Source organism: Vipera berus (assembly GCF_964194415.1).
Source record: "Vipera berus genome assembly, chromosome: 3".
Taxonomy (NCBI): Eukaryota; Metazoa; Chordata; class Lepidosauria; order Squamata; family Viperidae; genus Vipera; species Vipera berus.
The window spans coordinates 7,602,516-7,614,665 of NC_138204.1; the positions used below are offsets into that span (position 1 = coordinate 7,602,516).

General features: G+C 45.1%; 1 protein-coding gene across 3 annotated transcripts in view; it reads right to left on the reverse strand.

The window, feature by feature from the left end:
* The window catches only part of COL20A1 (collagen type XX alpha 1 chain), a 532,145-nt gene that overhangs the window by 10,530 nt on the left and 509,465 nt on the right, over window positions 1–12,150 (reverse strand). For all 3 annotated transcript variants that reach the window (XM_081323724.1, XM_081323723.1, XM_081323725.1), the window contains 2 exons: window positions 10,496–10,531; window positions 6,801–6,867 (listed from right to left, as the gene is read on the reverse strand). In XM_081323724.1, the coding sequence (XP_081179850.1) occupies window positions 6,801–6,867; window positions 10,496–10,531 (103 nt within the window). The remainder of the gene's footprint in view (window positions 1–6,800; window positions 6,868–10,495; window positions 10,532–12,150) is intronic.

The following is a 12,150-nucleotide window of genomic DNA, read 5'->3' on the forward strand; positions in this document are numbered from 1 at the left end:
ATAGCTTGTAATTCATTCAGTTGCCTTCCCTTGGGGGAGGGGGGGAGGGGGGTGGAGGACTATCATGTAGTCTAATTCTCTCAGGCCTTGGGGAGAGATAGCAATTTCCATCTGAGGATTATTCAGAAAAGCATAACCAATTTCAGTTCCTCCTCAGCGTAAACATAATGTTTGGAAACATCCCAAGTTGGTTGGTCTTGAAGGTGCCATTAGAATCAGTACAGGTAGCCCTTGATTTACAACCTTTGTTTAGCGACCGTTCAAACTTACAACGGCACTGGAAAAAGTGACTTATGACCGTTTTTCACACTTACAACCACTGCAGCATTCCCCATGGTCACATGATAAAAATTCAGACACTTGACAACTGGCTCATATTTATGACGGTTGCAGAGCCCCGGGGGGGGGGTCATGTGATCCCCTTTTGCCACTTTCTGAGAAGGAAAGTCAATGGGAAAACTTTACACTTTTCAACTGGAGTGATTCATTTAACAACTATGGCAAGAAAGGTTGTAAAACAGGGCAAAACTCCCTTAACCGCTGTCTCGCTTAGCAATGGGAATTTTGGGCTCAATTGTGGTCATAAATCGAGGATTGCCTGTATATATTTTATTGCATAGACTACGCAGCTCTGCTTTCTAACTTCCACAGTTAGCACCTTTTTCCCCCCCAAATCTTGGCAGGAGTATTTTTCTACCGTTGCCATCAACCCCTCTTCCCTAACTGAGCCACGAGTTCTTTGCGGGGAACTCTGAGTCCGAATCTGTTTCAAAGTTAAGTTCTTTTTACTATGCAGCACCGTGCAATCTCAACTGACTTGTAGAATGAAATCCAATCTTCGCTGCGTTCCTTTTCGATTAGCGGTGATGGGCACACCATTGGAAGACCAGAGTGGGCCCAGTTCATCCTCGAGAAGGACTATTTATATGGTTGCTAAGCATCGACACTGACGGCACGTAAAAAAAAGCAATTGTGTTCTTGCGGGATCATCGGTCAGGCAAATTTGCATTCAGAACCAGGCTGCAGCAAACAAGCAACCCTCTTAACCTCAACTGAGCATGGAGAAGCACAAAAGAGAGACGTCTTTTGATTGCATGTAATTCTCTTATTCATAGGTTGAAATGCAATGATGTTTTCGGCAGCCTGTAGCTAATTCCCTTCCCTTTTTCTCAGCAATAAAACAAGCAGGGAAAATCTGCGAGCAAATTGGGCATCAGTGTCAGGACCCACCCCAAACCACGTCTTAGGAAGACAAATTTCTTGGAGTCAAATCTATTCCAGAAAGAATCTTTACTATGACATGCTTGGTTGTAGGAAATGAGACAGGACTTAATATTATTCCACGAAGTAAACCCTTATAAAGAGTTCCCGGTTTAACCCCCCTTGACCCCATTTGGTCAGTCCCCCATCCATTATTATTATTATTATTATTATTATTATTATTATTATTATTATTATTATTATTATTATTATTATTATTATTATTATTATTATTTATTGAATTTTTATACCGCCCTTCTCCCGAAGGACTCAGGGCGGTGAACAGGGCATATAAATAAAAATACAAAAGTTAAAAAAAGAATTAAATAATTGCCCAATTAAAACAATCAGAATATAAAACCCATTAAAACCCTAACATTCCCCCATCAGGCCAGGCCAGCTTGTTCGAATAGATGGGTCTTTAACCCGCGCCGGAAGGAGCGAAGATCCGGTGCCATCCGGAGCTCAACCGGCAGTTGGTTCCATAAAGCCGGGGCGCCCACAGAGAAGGCCCTCCCCCTGGGGGCCACCAGCTGACATTCTCTGACCGGAGGCACCCTGAGGAGGCCCTCTCTGTGGGAACGCACAGGGCGGAGGGGAGTCGACGCCGGCAGCAGGTGGTCCCCGAGGTATTCCGGACCCATGCCATGTAAGGACTTAAAAACCATCACCAAGACCTTGAACCTCACCTCACTTTATCTCGTATCATCCCTCTCGTGGGAAAAAGGAACTTAGGACCCTTCATGTTTATTGCTCTCTTCCGTGACAAAAGCCAGATGCTAGCCCCCCCCCCTTTTGTTTCCCCAGTTCAAAAGGCTTCTCCTTTCCTTTGAAATGCCTAATACCGGTTCAATACACATCTATTCTCTTCTCTTCGGGAGATGGCAGATTCCATGGAATAATGTTTGAAACATTCCATTTATGAATATGATATAAATGGATTCTGACAATGAGTGCCACAGATAGCCAGAGCTGATTGCTTTCAGACAGTGTTCTCTTGACACACTAAACTGATCACTCCTATGCTATACCACAGCTAATTGATGCAGCCCAGGAACTCCACCTTAGTTTCTCTCTCAAACAGCTCTGGATTTGTTTGACGCTAAACTATTTTCCTGCCGATCATCTAAACTCCTGTATGTTGTGAAATCATCCTTCTCAGATGAAACCCTAAAGAGGTCTTGTAAAAAAGAGATGTCTCTAGAACAGTGTTTATCACTTAGCAACCTTAAGATGTGTGGAGATCAACTTTATTCTGGGAGCAGATGTGATGACACTGCTCTAGGAGGAAGGAAGGAAGGAAGGGAGGGAGGGAGGGAGGAAGGAAGGAAGGAAGGAAGGGAGGGAGGGAGGGAGGGAAGGAGGGAGGGAGGGAGGGAGGAAAAGGGGAGGAGGAGGAGGAGAAGAAGAAGAAGGAGAAGGAGAAGGAAGAGGAGAAGGAAAAAGAGAAGGAAAAGGAGAAGAAGTAGAAGGAGAAGGAAGGAAAAGGAGAAAGAGCAGGAGAAGGAGATGTATAGATTCAGTTTTGGCGGTGATGGTGAATTACTGGAAAACCTCAAAGAACAGGTCAGGGGCTGGAGAGAATCTATCATGCAGTTACTAAGAACTGATAGTGCATAATTTAAACTGGTGGTGCGTAATTTGGAAAAAAAAATCAATTTTCCCCCCAGTGGCTCAGGATGCTATACTTAGCATCCCAGCTTCCTATCTCTCCATATAGCAATAGGTTGGTTATTGCAAAGAAACATAGAGAGCTTCCGTGGTTTAAGACAGGCTGGAATCTGCATCTCCCCAGTTGAGTTTAAAGGCCTTACTTGCTACATCACATCAATGTTCAAAAGTAATTAGTTTCCCTGGGTTACACGTAGATTCATACATCAGTTACTTCCCTTTTTCCCCCCCTTCACAGCAACCACCCATGTGACGGATTAGGTGTAACACCAGTAACACCAGCTGCCTGCAATTAGTGCAGGTTCGAGTCCCACCAGGCTCAAGGTTGACTCAGCCTTCCATCCTTCCGAGGTAGGTAAAATGAGGACCCAGATTGTTGGGGGCAATTAAGCTGACTTTGTAATAATGCCGCTTAGGGGGTGTGTGAAAGCCCTAACAAGCAGGCATATACATAGAATGAAGGCTACTGCTAAGCTTGTAAGCCGCCCTGAGTCTTCGGAGAAGGGCGGGATATAAATGGATATAAACGGATTAGGTGGAAGGAGAGGGACCTACTGATCCAAGGGAGCTTCCATGATTGACAGGGCACTAGAATCTGGGTCTCTCCAGTTGTTGTCTTCATCCCTCTACTACCTTGACTTTCATTCCTTCCTTTAAATTTACTTGGTTTATTTTACATTTTTGATCAGAAGTCTGAATCTTGCCTCATATTGCTGAAGAGAGAGACAAATGAAATTAGAGGGATCCTCGACTTAACAACGGTTCATTTAGTAACTGTTCAAAGTTACAGTGGACTTAGGACCGTTTTTCACGTGACCCTTGCAGCATCCCCGCGGTCACTGTGATCAAAATTCAGACGCTCGGCAACTGTTTCATATTGATGACGGTTGCAGTGTCCTGGGGTCATGTGATTCCCCTTTTGCAACCTTCTGACAAGCAAAGTCAATGGGGGAGCTGGATTCATTCAACAACTGTGTTACTAAGTTAACTGCAGTGATTCACTTAACAACGGTGGCAAGAACAGTCATAAAATGGGGCAAAACCCACTTAACAAATTGTTCAAATTTGGGGATCAATTGTGGCTGTAATTTGAGGGCTACTTGTAATTGATCTAGAGACGGATAATTAATAATAATAATAATAATAATAATAATAATAATAATAATAATAATAATAATAATAATAATAACAACAACAAGAAGAAGAAGAAGAAGAAGAAGAAGAAGAAGAAGAAGAAGAAGAAGAAGAAGAAGAAGAAGAAGAAGAAGAAGGAGAAGGAGGAGAAGAAGAAGAAGAAGAAGAAGAAGAAGAAGAAGAAGAAGAAGAAGAAGAAGCCGCCGATATGTAAATTGATCAGCTTGCATGGTGCAGAAGCCCTGCAAGGCTTCTGAACTCATTAAATGGTACCGCCCCAGACGCTTAATGGATCCCCAGAGGTTCCAGGCGGCGCTGGGGTCCCCACCTGCCTCCCTCGCTCACAGCTCGGCCGAGGCCTTAGTGGAAGCCTGGGAAAGGACGGCCACTGAGGCCCTTGACCGAGTTGTACCCTTGCGGCCCCTGACCCGGTGCAGATCCCGCCGGGCTCCATGGTTTTCTGCGGAGCTCCGGGAGATGAAGCGTCGGAGACGGGGCCTAGAGAACGGTTGGAGGTCCAGCCGATCCGAACCCGACCGATTGCGACTAAGAGCCTTTATTAGGTCTTATCTCGCTGCAATTAGGGAGGCGAGGTCCAACCACTTCGCCACCCTTATTGCGTCCGCAGATAATCGCCCGGCTGCCCTGTTTAGGGTGACTCGCTCCCTCCTAAATCAGGAGGTGAGGGAGGATCCCTTGCAGGGACGTGCCGAGGAGTTTAACCAACATCTGTCGGACAAAATCGCTCGGATTCGGACCGGTTTGGACTCTGACTGGGCAGAGTCTGACGATCAGGACACGGGTGGTCTTGTCGATATCATCTGGGAGGAGTTTGATTCTGTGACTCCGGAGGAAGTGGACAGGATCATGGGGAGGCTGAGCACCACCACATGTTTACTGGACCCGTGCCCTTCCTGGCTGGTTTATGCAGCCCGGGAGAGGACACGCAGCTGGTTCCAGGCAGTTATATCGGCTTCTTTGAGTGAGGGTATCTTCCCCACCGTCTTGAAGGAGGCGGTGGTGAGGCCTCTCCTCAAGAAGCCTGCTCTGGACCCGGCTGTATTGAACAACTTTCGTCCTGTCTCCAACCTTCGCTTTCTTGCGAAGGTTGTTGAGAGTGTGGTGGCGCATCAGCTCCCTCTGGTCCTGGATGAAGCGGATTATCTAGACCCGTACCAATCGGGTTTCAGGCCCGGGCACAGCACGGAGACGGCATTGGTCGCGCTGGTGAATGATCTCTGGAGGGCTCGGGACAGGGGGCATTCCTCTGTCCTAGTCCTATTAGACCTCTCGGCGGCTTTCGATACCATCGACCATGGTATCTTGCTGCGGCGTCTCAGGGGATTGGGAGTGGGAGGCACAGTTTTACAGTGGTTCTCCTCCTATCTCTTGGGACGTTCGCAGTCGGTGTTGGCAGGGGGGCAGAGGTCGACCGCGAGGTCTCTCATTTGTGGAGTTCCTCAGGGGTCGGTCCTCTCGCCTCTCCTGTTCAACATCTACATGAAGCCGCTGGGTGAGATCATTCGTGGCTTTGGAGTTGGGTATCATCAGTACGCTGATGATACCCAACTTTTCTTTTCGACCCCAAACCACCCCAGTGATGCCCTCAACGTGATGTCCCGTTGCCTGGAGGCGGTTCGGGTCTGGATGGGGAGGAACAGACTCCAGCTCAACCCCGACAAGACTGAGTGGCTCTGCATATCTTCATCCCGGGTTTATTCGGACATTCCACCTCTAGCTATGGGGGGTGAATTATTGCCCCCCGTAGATAGGGCTCGCAACTTGGGGGTCCTCCTAGATTCACGGCTCACCTTGGAAGATCATATAGGAGCCGTGACTAGGGGGGCCTTCGCACAGGTTCGCCTGGTGCGTCAGTTGCGGCCCTATCTTAGCCGGGATGATCTATGCACGGTCACTCATGCGCTCGTGTCCTCTCGTCTGGACTACTGCAACGCTCTCTACATGGGGCTGCCCTTGAGGACCACTCGGAAGCTCCAACTGGTACAGAATGCAGCCGCGAGAGTGGTGTTGGGAGTCTCCCGATACTCCCACGTTACACCTCTGCTCCGTGAGCTGCATTGGTTGCCAGTTGTCTTCCGGGTGAGATTCAAGGTACTGGTAACGGTATTCAAAGCACTCCATGGCATGGGGCCGGAGTACCTCAGGGAACATCTGCTGCCGGCATCAAGCTCCCTGCGCCCTGTGCGTTCCCACAGAGAGGGCCTCCTCAGGGTGCCACCGATCAGAGAATGTCGATTGGTGGCCCCCAGGGGGAGATCCTTCTCTGTGGGCGCTCCGGAGCTGTGGAATCAGCTACCGGTAGAGCTCCGGACGGCGCCCGATCTTCGCTCCTTTCGTCGCGATCTCAAGACATTTTTGTTTGTACAAGCCGGCCTAGCCTGAGGGGGGTTGTGTTGGGGTTGTTTTATCTTTCGCTTTTTAATTTTTCTGGGGGTTTTTAGCGTTGTATCTATATTGTTTTTAACTAGGGCAATTGTTTAATCTTTTTTAATGTTTGTATTTGCTATTTTATTCTGCCCTGTGAACCGCCCTGAGTCCTTAGGGAGAAGGGCGGTATATAAATGTTATTAAATTAAATTAAATTAAATTATCCAGTCCACCGACAGGACACACACCTTGCCGTTCATCTCACACCTCATCTACAGCAGATCCTACACACAACGCAGCTGCAGAGTGAAAGTCAGAGGTAAGATTTTACGCTGGGATATACTTACACTGGATCAGACGCTCACAAGCTTGGTTTACCAGATGATAAATAGTAGACAAGGACTGTGCTTCACCCTGGGTGGAAAGAGAAGACAGCCACTTTGGTCAACTGGTTGAGGCACCAAGCTAGAAAGCAAGAGATGGTGAGTTCTAGTCTTGACTTAGGCAGGAAAGCTATCTGGGTGACTTTGGGCCAATCACCAGGAGATTGGGAGTTTTAGTCCCACCTTAGACATGAAAGCCAGCTGGGTAACTTTGGACCAATCACCAGGAGACTGTAGCTAAGACAGGACTGGAACTCACTGTCTCCTGGTGATGCCTACAGTGGAACTAAAATTCATGGTCTCCTGGTGATAGGGCTGAAGTCACCAAGCTACTTTCATGCCTAAGGTGGGACTAGAACTCACCCTCTCCTGGTGATTGTCTTAAGTCACCCAGCTAGCTTTCATGCCTAAAGCAGGCTAGAACTCACAGTCTCCTGGTGATTGGCCCAAAGTCACCCAGTTGGCTTATGTACTTAACACAGCCTAAAACTCACAGTCTTCTGGTTTCTAGGGCAGCACCTTAACCACTACACCAATGTTGATATGTTTGTGATATTTACTTCTTATTTTCTCGCCCCAGTTGTATTTAATTTTGTGTAAAAACAGTATATTGACCCAAGAGGTATCATGCAAAATTAGATAGTTCAGTGCAAGCTCATCTTGAAGTGGAATCTCTTTATTTTATTGCACACGCCAGTTTGGCTATGCGTGTTCCTTACAGAAGATAAAAGAATAATCAAATCACTGAAAACAATTTGAAAATAAGCTGGGCCATAAGCCATAAAAACTCACCATAAAATATTATGATTATCCATTTTCATGCCAATATGAGTTTTTATGGATTATAGCTACGTTTATGATTTTTCAACAGCTTGATTATTCCCTTGAGAATGCAAATACACAAAAGGAAATGTTGTAGGACATTAAGAGATGCATTTTGAAGGACGGTCTTTTTTATTCAGTCCCCAAAGAACAGCCGCTGGAAGGTGACTTCGCAAAATATTCAGGAATTAATCCCTATCTGATGGTAAGATTCTCTTCTAGTCATTTTAAACATCAGACCGCTTTGATTAAATGTCTCTTCAGGATCATGTGGCAGCAATTGCATTTAGATTGCCTGTTATTCTGAGAAACAAATGACAAACATAACATTCCCGGAGCAATTTGGGGAAAAGTCAAGAGAAGGAAAAGATGAGGTTTAAAATATTAATGCTGGATATCAGGGTTTGCAAAGAAGTCTCAAAGAGAAAGAAATAGGAAATTCAGGTAGTCCTCAACTTACAACCATTCGTTTAGTGCCATTCGGAGTTGCAACGGCACTGAAAAAAGTGACTTATGACCAGCTTTCACACTTACGACCGTTACAGCTGATCAAAATTCAGACGCGTGGCAACTGGCATGTATTTATGACAGTTGCATGTCATGTGATCACCATTTGTAACCTTCCCAGCTGGCTTCTGACAAGCAAAGTCAAGGGCAGGTATAAGCAACCTTGTCTCTTTTATGACTCGTGGACTTGAACTCCCAGTCAGGAATTCTGGGAGTTGAAGTCCACGAGTCATAAAAGAGACAAGGTTGCCTACCCCTGGTCAAGGGAGAAGCCAGATTCGCTTACTGACTGCATGGTTTACTTAACAACTGAATGATTCGCTTAACAACTGTGGCAAAAGTTCATAAAATGAGGCAAAACTTACTTAGCAACGACCTTGCTTAATAAGAGAAATTTGGGGCTCAATTGCAGTCGTAAGTCAAGAACTACCTGTCTTTAGTCCATTTCTGTTGCTCACTATAGGGAGGTCTACAAGATGGAGGGTGTGCCAGTGGGATCAAAGCCTCGTCCCTTTTGTACATGCAAATAGAAAATAGATGCCCAACATCTTCTCTGTTTTGACCCCTCCCTTATAGATGCTAGCGCTACCATTCTGGTTTTATAAGTGTTGGGAATTGCCAAGAATTGCTAGATGTGGCTATGTGCCAGAAGCTAAATAAATTAACAATTGCACATCTTCCTCCAATTAAAATAAAAGATGAGGATCATTTTAGGAAGACTATTTTCTCAACAGTTTCCCTTTCAGGTATCATACCTTTGTAGCAACCTCTTTGATTGTACAGACAATCAAATAATTTTGACAAGAATGCCAAATAAATTAATAGGACATCTGCAGGGATGGCGACTGGGAGTCAAAGCAGTGGGCCCAATTATGTGATCAAAGATTTGCACTTCTTGACATCTCCTATGGACACCCCTGCTAATGGGTATTTCTCATCTTTTTTCACAGTATTATTTTGATAAAATTTACTATCTTTTTCTACATTTTAAATTTTTTATTCCTTTTATTATTTTAGAAGCAACTTAAGGCAGCAAACATACCTAATACTCCTTCTTCCTCCCATTTCTCCCACAACAACTCTACAAGGTGGGTTGAGCTGAGAGAAAGTCATCCAGCCGACTTTTCAGCCTATGGTGGGACTAGAACTCCCAGTCTCCAGGTGATTGGTCCAAAGTCACTCAGATGACTTTCCTGCCTAAGGTGGGACTAAAATTTTCAATCACCTGGTGATTGGCCCAAAGTACCGGTAGCTAAATTTACCTGAATTCGGAGAACCGGCTGGCTTCTGAAAGTCCAGTCTAGTCCTCGGATACCTCCCAGGCCTAGAACGGCCCACCAGAAGTGCATGGATACCACTTCCGGAAGTCTATTCTAGACCTCGGAGGCCTGGAGAAAGCCTCCCAGGCCTAGAACGGCCCACCAGAAGTGCATGGATACCACTTCCAGAAGTCCATTCTAGGCATCGGAGGCCTGGAGGGGGCCTCCCAGGCCTAGAATGGATCACCAGAAGTGCATGGATACCACTTCCGGAAGTCCATTGGAGGCATTGGAGGCCTGGAAGACACCTCCCAAGCCTAGAACGGCCCACCGGGAGTGCATGATGCCACTTCCGGAAGTCCATTCTAGGCAACAGAGGCCCAGGCCTGCATCCCATAATAGAACAGGTTGTTCAGGTATTTGAATCCCACCACTGCCAAAGACACAGCTGACTTTCCTACCTAAAACTACAGTAAAAGGTAAAGGTAAAGGTTCCCCTGCACATGTGTGCTAGTCGTTTCTGACTCTAAGGGCCGGTGCTCATCTCTGTTTCAAAGCCGAAGAGCCAGCGCTTGTCCGAGGACGGCTCCGTGGTCATGTGGCCGGCATGACTAGATGACAAAGGCGCACGGAACGCTGTTACCTTCCCACCGTAGTGGTCCCTATTTTTCTACTTGCATTTTTACGTGCTTTTGAACTGCTAGGTTGGCAGAAGCTGGGACGAGTAACAGGTGCTCACTCTGCTACACGGCACTCAGGATTCGACCCGCCAAACTGCCGATCTTCTGATCAACAAGCTCAGCATCCTAACCCACTGAGCCACCACGTCCCTTAAAACTACAGTAGATCTCATCATCTCCTGGTTTCTAGACCAGCATCTTAACCACCACAGCAAATGAAAGAAATGTGCATATATTGAACCAGATAATTATATATATATTGATTCCACTATTCTTGTGTTTAAAAAGTGGATATAAATCAATTGCATAGACCCTCACTTAAAATTTAATTAAAAATATTAAAGTCTTTAAATGATTATCAAAGAACATCAGAGAAGCAACAGAGACTCACTTTCTCCCCCCTTTCTCCTTTTGGACCAGGAAGCCCCTGGAGGAAAAAACAAAAACATTATTATCTTCAAGCTATTAAAAAAAACCAATTATATGTATCTATATCTTGATAAAAGATCTATAGCTTTTCAGGTTTGTTTCTTCTCTAGAGGAAAAATGCTTTCCTATAGATAACAGGCAACATTCCCAAATATAAAAATGCTGCATCAAAAATGTAAATCATTTCCTTATATAGTACTATGCATGCTCATAGCTGCTTTGGAGAGAAAAATCATGAAAAACGTGAATTGCTAAGGGCGTCTTCAAGGAGAACCCCCTGGGAATGCAACACGGAATTCTGTATGGGAGTAAAAGTAGGGTATCAATAACCAGCTGGATCTAGCCCCTCCTCTACCCATCCACTTTCTTTCAGAAATCCCTCTGCAGCTCTGCATTTGTGCATACAATCTTCAAGCAACATTGAGTCAAACAAAACTTTATGATACCAGTAAAGGGGAATATTTGTAGCTTAGGGTTGAAATGAGAGGTCCTTGGTACTCTCTGAGCTTGGTTGCTTTCTTGCAGACGTTTCATAAAAATAACCTGGTTTTGAATGTTAATAAAACATTGGAGAACATTGTTGATTTTAGAAAGAGCCGGCATAGTCATACTCCACTTTGTACCAAGGCTGCAGCTTTAGAAGTGGTCAATAATATTAAGTACCTGGGGGTGCAGATAACTAACAATCTGACTTGGTTTCTTCATACGTTATTTTTAATGAAGCATGCAAACCAACATTTGCATTTCTTGCTTCAGATGAAAGCACATCTTTCTCTTTCTGTTCTGGCCACTTTTTACAGAGACACGATTGAGAGTGTTTTAACAAACTGCATCACTATTTGGTTTGGTGGTAGCAGAACCTCAGATAGATGGTCCATACAGAGAGTGGTAAGGACAGCTGAGAAGATTATTCAGGACACTGCTTATAAGCGCTTAGAACTTGAAGCATTGTTAGAGACCCTATACACCCACTTCACAATGTGTTGTGTTGCTCTTTCTCGCTTTGTTAGCTGAGAAGCAAGGGAGATATGTGTTAAGTGTTTGTTAAGTATCCCGTGTTTGGGGCCTAGCAAGGTATTCTAAATACTTAACAAACACTTAACACATATCTCCCTTGCTTCTCAGCTAACAAAGCGAGAAAGAGCCAGTGGCCTAAGGGTTAGAACAATTGCCTAATGTGCAATCGGCCCAGGTTCGAATCTCAGAAGGGTATGGCTGATTGATGAGAACAAATAAGTTTGAAAAGGCCATATCAGTCTCCCTTTAATTCTTTGTTAGCAATCCAATATATATAACATCCAAAAACACAACATCAAAACAGCATTCTACACAGACAGAAAAATATCCACCATCCTAAGAAACCCCAAAGACATAATTGGGTTAGAAAACCAAGGAGTATACGAAACCCCATGCACCACCTGCCCCACCACATACATCGGACAGACCAACAGAAGAATAAGTGCACGCATTGAAGAGCACAAAAACTCACTCAGAAAGGGAGAACAAACTTCATCCCTGTTCCAACACTTTGAAGCCACGGGACATGAAATTGATTTTAAAAAAACCAAAACTATCGCCAAAATTGAACATTTTAACAACAGAATAATCAGAGAAGCC